Genomic DNA, 7,358 nt, shown 5'->3' with positions numbered 1-7,358 from the left:
AGTAATATTTGCAATAAAGTATATTAGTGCAGTATTCACATGCGCTTCCTTTCAGTTAAATAGTTCTATGGCATTATTAGTTCGTTTTCGACCTGTGAGTTTGATTATCCCTTTGGTCTCCATACACAAGGACAAGACCTGGGCACTACTTGCTGGGTATATCGTTCACACGGTCCGCCCAATCTAAATACACATGTAATAATATTAGAACCTTTCACAAAATGCTAAAATTACACGAATCGCCAAACTGAAAAAAAAAAAAATTTTTGCTAGATATGGTGATACAAAACCCCACCTCTCAGGAATCAACTTTATTGCACACAGAATTCATTTTCATTTCACTGATGTTATAGATCTTTTTTGAAGTATCATTTTTCTAGCGATGTTACAAAATCAATATGCCCTGTCATGTTCTATAAAATATTTCTATCAAAACTTTCAACCTTTTAGTCGTTTATCTGTATGAATATTTATATTAAAATACATTAAAATGAAAAATATTCATGCTGTTCGTCAATTTCGTTTGAAATTGAGAAGAAATGTCAGCGAGGAAACTAATTAATTCAACACAAGTAAACCGCTGTGCATTACCAGTTTATCCCATCACGTGCTTCAATAGATTTATTTGGATTCTGCATTTCAAGCAGTGTAGATGCATTAATGTTGCTGAGGAAAAGGGGCGTCGTTTGACTGACAAAAATTGACTAATTGACGGACACACACAAAGTACTAGGAGATAAATGACTTTGATAGTATAAATTGTATATATAAAACTTTGGTGGAGGCGTGATTATTGTTATCTTGTTGAGCCAATGGCTAACTTGTAAGATTAACTGCAGATAACACAGTCGACTACAATACTGGGAAATTTATAGTGACTGCAATTTTATTGTGAAATTTCTCGTCTTTTATCGCTGGTAATAATATCCCATATGTTATCAATAGAAAATAGATGATAACTTAAGATGCATACTATAATAGCGTCTGATACAAAACACGGGAATACGTGAACACGATCAGAAATTTATAAATGGATGTTAACTTATATTACGTTTTGCTATAAAATGTATAATACAGACTGTGGTGATATGACAAATGTTTCATAAAAAAGGATAAAAACTAATTGGCCTTAGGACGGACCCATAAAAAACAAAAGCAGTAGTTTGTATGAGATTACATTCCGTGGGATTATATTAATTAGTGGTTATTACAAAAATTTGTCATTTGCCATATTTCACCAGAAAGGACATGTTTTCGCCTGATATTTTACAAAATATTTTACTAATATGTGTCTTAATGGTTGGCGCGGAAATATGTTTACAAGACAACAATTGTCGATTGCCAAATTGTTATTGTGGGGGAAGGGATACCCCAGGAAATCTTTTATCCTCAGAAATTCCACAAATAATTGTGTTTTCTTTTGATGATGCAGTGAATTCAGAAAATTACCAGATGTACGAGAAATTATTCCTAAATAATCGTTTTAATCCAAATGGATGTCCAATTTCTATGACAATGTTTGTTTCGCATAATTATACAGAGTACAATTTGGTGCGGGACCTTTATAGCAAGGGAATGGAGGTTGCTGTTCATAGTGTCACCCACAGAACACCGACAGACTTCTGGAAAGAGGCATCAACAGAAGAGCTTCGATATGAAATTGTCCAACAACGAAAAAACTTGGCCCAGAAAACGGGTATTCCAATACAGAATATTACAGGATGGAGAAGTCCATTTTTACAATCAGCAGGTGACAAGCTTTATTCAATTTTACAAGAGGAAAACTTTCAGTACGATTCAACAATGACTGTAGCCACAGAAAACGGATTCAGCAGTAAATTCTGGCCAAACACGCTAGACTTTGGATGGCAGCTTGACTGTAACGTTCGTCCATGCCCCAAAGGGAGTTATTCTGGTCTATGGGAAGTACCCGTCATGATGTTAGAGAAACCCTTTGCGCCGATAGGTTGTCTCTACCTTGACTCATGTCGTCCAGAGAATAAAGAGGAAGCATTCCAATTGTTCTGGGTGAACTTTCACAGTTTTTATAAAGGTTCTAGAGCCCCGTTATTTTACACTATGCACTCGTCTTGGCTCAGGGAAAAGCACAATTACGACGCAATGAATTACTTTCTTTTAACAATTTTACATTATTATTCTGATGTTTTTATAATAAGTTACCAACAGTTACTTGAATGGATGCAAAACCCAACGAAACTAGTAGATATAAACAACTTCAAAGGATGGCACTGTCCAAAACGATATTTGAATTTTGTGCAACCTTTTGTTGAGTCGAACAATGTTAACAATAGTGCTGCCAATGATTTCATGAGAATTCCATTTTTAATGAGTTTGTTATTGATTGTGTTGATGATTTTGTGATATAAATTGTTTTTCTGTAGTAAGTATTTTCTTATTTCTCTGGTCACTGTATCACGCCCACGGCAAATAACTGGACAATCGAATCAACACGAATTCTTCATTGCCTTAAATGTCAATTACAATAACACAATAATACAGTTCTTATTACTTTATACAATATGGGGGAAACCAAGTCACATTAATTAATATGCTCAAAAGGTTTTTTTCAACGCTGTCAGTTAATTTTGAATTTTGTCTTACATCTTTGCTTTCGGCCTTCAAACGGGTTGATGGCATACAATAATTCATAGTCAAGAAAACAATACAAATACTAGTATACAATTTTTAATACCAGAGATCATTATTATTTAGAACTATCCAGCTAGTGAGTCCACGTTCCGCAGTACTATGGACTTTTCCATGAGTGACACACTGCACAAGTTCGGGCATAGATAATATAATTTTCTTGTTTTAACTAAATTATTTAGTTTTGGAATCTGATTATAAAGTTTTTTTTCAAAATTTTAAATAATTAGAATGATCAACAGCAATACTATAAAAGATAGTCTGCTGCAAGTTGTAAGATGGTGTCGATGTGAGTAAATATATTGTTTTGAGTATAATATTGTTGCTCGTGTTAAAATCGAACCTAAAACTAAGTGTAAAATTTCCATTTTTATGTCTAATACGCGGTTACGATGGCACAAATAACATTTTTAGGGCTAACACGCGGTTACGATGTCACAAATAACATTTTAAGGTCTAATACTCGGGTACGAAGTCACAAATAACATTTTAGGTCTAATACGCGGTTACGATGTCACAAATAACATTTTTAGGTCTAATACGCGGGTATGATGTCACAAATAACATTTTTAGGTCTAATACGCGGTTACGATGTCACAAATAACATTTTTAGGTCTAATACGCGGGTACGATGTCACAAATAACATTTTTAGGTCTAATACGCGGTTACGATATCACAAATAACATTTTAAGGTCTAATACTCGGGTACGAAGTCACAAATAACATTTTTAGGTCTAATACGCGGTTACGATATCATAAACAACATTTTGGGGTCTAATACGCGGTTACGATGTCACAAATAACATTTTTGTGTTTATTAGTCAATCCTTTTAGTTTATCAACATATTCATTAATTAATCAAATTAATAACATTCAATACTGGATTTGAATTTTCATGGACAAGATAGAATTAACAAACCATTTACCCTTTGAAAACTACTTAGCAACGGGAAGTAGTCTTACTTTCAGATACTGTATTACTTTGCAGTTCATTAGGATCTATACAAAATTTCAAAGTAAACAGACCGAGAAAATGTTCATGTTATAACATTGTCTCTGATTTTAGCTGAGTTAAAAATGTTTTTTTCTTAAACAAGTTTACTGTACGATGTTTTTTTAACTCAAAAGTTCAATAATTTGACACTTGGCCTACACCAGAAATATTTTTATTAATGCATTTTTCTCTAAGTTCCTTAAATTTCGAGAACGCTAGGGTAAAACGGAATTTGTCTTCAATACACTGACGGCATATTGGCTTCTGTGGCGTCCGGTTTCACCTAAAAATAATGAGGATAAATAAATAAATAAATAATAAATTGAAATAAAATAAAATAAGAATAAGGAAAACGCAAATATGGACATATTTTTCGTTGTTTGATTTTTTCACGATACACGTAAATATAGCTGTGGATTGTTTGAGTTATTTAGTTTATGAAATAGCAAACATGAGGAAATAAAATTGAGAATGGAAATGGGGAATATGTCAAAGAGACAACAACCCGACCAAAGAGCAGAAAACAGCCGAAGGCCACCAATGGGTCTTCAACGCAGCGAGAAAATCCAGCACACGGAGGCTGGCCTCAGCTGGTTCCTAAATAAAAATGTGTACTAGTTCAGTGAAAATGGACGTCATAATAAACTCCAAAACATATAAATGAACTAAAATTAAAAAACATACAAGACTAACAAAGGCCAGAGGCTCCTGACTTGGGACAGGCGCAAAAATGCAGCGGGGTTAAACATGTTTTGTGAGATCTCAACCCTCCCCCTATACCTCTAGCCAATGTAGAATAAAGAAACACACAGCAATACGCACAGTAAAACTCAGTTTAAAAGAAGTCCGAGTCCGATGTCAGAATAGGAAACGAAAGAAACCAAGCAAAATGATAATGAAACATAAATTAACAGAGGACTACTAGCAGTTACTAACATGCCAGCTCCATTGATTGAAAGATTATATATATATATATGTCTTCATCATATGAAAATCAAGCACAATCCCTCACGTTAGGGGTTTAGTATCATACCATCATAAAATATATGAGAAGAGCATAACCCGTATCATGCCAACAACTGGTTTTAGAATAAATGTGTTTATTTCCGATGCAAAGACCCTATGAGTGAATCAATATTAATACAAAAATATGCCATCCTTAATGACCTAACAACAGTATCGTAACTATATCCCTTCTGAATAAGCCTGTTTAAAGGTTTGGTTAGCTTTTGAGGTGAATGCCGACATTTTTGTGCTTAGTAAAAATATTACCATAAAAGATTGGATGTGAAATACCTGAACGTATAAGATGTCTGCATGTTGATTTATATTTACGAAAGATTGTATGTAAGGTCGATTAGTCCAAAATCTAACGACATTGTTTAAGCGAACAAAACATACATTTCGCTTAAAAATACTATTGAAAGTGCCAAATCTAATTACAGTTCAACACATGGTTGTACTTTTAGCCACATGTTTCCACATAAGGGTTGGGTAAGTTTTTATTGTCCATAATTATTTAACAGATGTCAATTTCACGAGGGACACGTTTCGTTCAAACCTGTTAACTTATCTTGAGAACAAGTGGCCAAGAATATAATATATTTAAGTTAATCTTGAAACAAAAACAAAATAATTTTCAGTGGAACTTTTAAATCTGATTTTATCTCTATCTATGGTATATTTTAAAGGGGCATTAGCTAGCTAAGACTTAGACCAAAAAAAATCTGATTTGCTTTCTTTTTAACATCTATAACAGGGGCGAATCCAGGATTTTAGATTATGGGGGGCGCAAACTTAAATTTATTTGGCGGTAAAATTATCGAAATATTCTTTATTAAGCTGAGGACAACCCATGCTTTGCAAATTTTAGGGGGGCGCACACCCGCCACGCCCCCGCCCCTGTATAAATGCGGAATATTGACATAATATTTCACTATTAGCAGTCAGTTTGGTTCAATTTTGTCAAAATACGCTAAAAACATCACGGATGTATTATTGACCCTTGATTTAACCTTTGTTGAATTGGAGATGGGTTGTACATGTGCTGAGCAAGTCCAGTGATTGAAATGAACGTCAGCTGAAAAAAGGAAACTAGAGCGTCAACAGGAAAACCGATTGTGTTGATTGATAAGACCTGCGAAAAATCGATCTTATAAAGGTTATGAGTGAATAATTTACATTTCATTTATATGTTTTATCTATGAAACAAGATCAAACAGAACTAAGAAAATCGATCTTATAGTGTGCACGTGATAACCTGTTTAATATCTATAATCATAACGGGGTCACATGCTCATCGACAGTGTTCGTGGGCCACGTCGATAGTTTTAAATTCGGCCTTTTTAATTAAGTAACGTCCAGTGCGAAGTGATGATACTTTATAACGATTTCAGACCTTGTGTTTTCTATGAAGCTTTTGGAGTTCTGAATTACGTTTTAGTATACATTAAATCAAATTTGATAGTTTGACTAAATTCGATAAGCATGAATTTGGCAGCAAATGGTCCTTTAGGTTATCTGCGGAGATATTTGAAAAATATCGGAACCCATGCATCAGATGCAACATATTCTGTTTGTTTTATTCATATAAATTGTTTCTGTCGTTTTGGACTCTTTAACATTAAGAGCACAGTCTCGTTTTCAATCCAATCACATGCATGTTATTCACATTTCAAGTGACGGTGTTCGTATGCGTTTCAATGTTAATGATCAATTGATTTTAAAAAGATGAACATTTTGAAATTAAGAATTAGTATAAATCGGAACTTGCGGTAGGTATTGTCAACGCTGTTCTTGTACATTAGTTTTGCTCATGGATTTTGGAATGATTGATTATTGTTGTTGTACGTCCAGTGGCTAATATTTCATGTATATTCGGGAAGACACTGTCTTAACATGTTATTAACATACCAACTGATATCATCTTAAAAGCGGATGAAAAGGGAAAAATGGATAGTTAAGACTGTCACTAGAAAAACTGTTGTTACTGTATATTTGGTATCGGGTCAGAAAAGCATTACAACATATAAACCTATGGACACTTTCCCATTGCGACTGCGTATGTAAAAATTCCACATATCCAAGCGAACGCTCCTTTGTCCGGATCTCACTTATAAATGGAAAGTCAGTCATCTTCAAAACCAAACATATTCTGCTGTACCAAAAATGATTGAAAGACAAAGTGAAACGGAAGTTCTTATTGAAATGTTAGATGTATATTCACAACAATACTAGTGGGTAATATACTGCTTTGATCATGTTTGTATCATCCGTGGTTCCTTTGCTCTGTTCAAAATGCATTTTGATTGAAAAAACATGCAGTTTACAATATAAATGAAGATTTCATTTCGTAAGACAACCGTAACGATTTTGCTTTGAATAAAAGTAGCTGTAGAGTATACGACATGTATATGAGACAGCAACTTAACGACACACACACCAAATAACATCTGTAGAGGTCAACATACAATCATAAACAATTGACAGGCGTCTTCAAGTTCTAAATCACCCATGAGTCTTAAAATGTCGGGACTACTTTTAACAGACAATCGAACATCTACATCTCTATATATATAGGTATAAGTTTAGATCATATACAATAACATTGATAGATGCTTCTACAAGAAGTTCAATAGAAGTTCAATACAATGCATGTGTATAAGTCGATGACAAACATTTAATTTGAGAATTCCT

At 33.9% G+C, this 7,358-nt stretch overlaps 1 protein-coding gene across 1 annotated transcript; it reads left to right on the top strand.

The window, feature by feature from the left end:
• The first annotated feature begins 645 nt into the window (after positions 1 to 645).
• Positions 646 to 2,401, top strand: LOC127706282 (chitin deacetylase 7-like). Its single transcript, XM_052210793.1, has one exon. The coding sequence runs from the start codon at positions 1,249 to 1,251 to the stop codon at positions 2,380 to 2,382; it is 1,134 nt and encodes a 377-aa protein (XP_052066753.1). The 5' UTR covers positions 646 to 1,248; the 3' UTR covers positions 2,383 to 2,401.
• The last annotated feature ends 4,957 nt before the right edge of the window (positions 2,402 to 7,358 follow it).

Source organism: Mytilus californianus, unplaced genomic scaffold, assembly GCF_021869535.1.
Source record: "Mytilus californianus isolate M0D057914Y unplaced genomic scaffold, xbMytCali1.0.p SCAF_6, whole genome shotgun sequence".
NCBI classification, from domain to species: Eukaryota; Metazoa; Mollusca; class Bivalvia; order Mytilida; family Mytilidae; genus Mytilus; species Mytilus californianus.
Note: the sequence above shows the minus strand (reverse complement) of the source record. Positions and strands in the feature narration are given on the sequence as shown.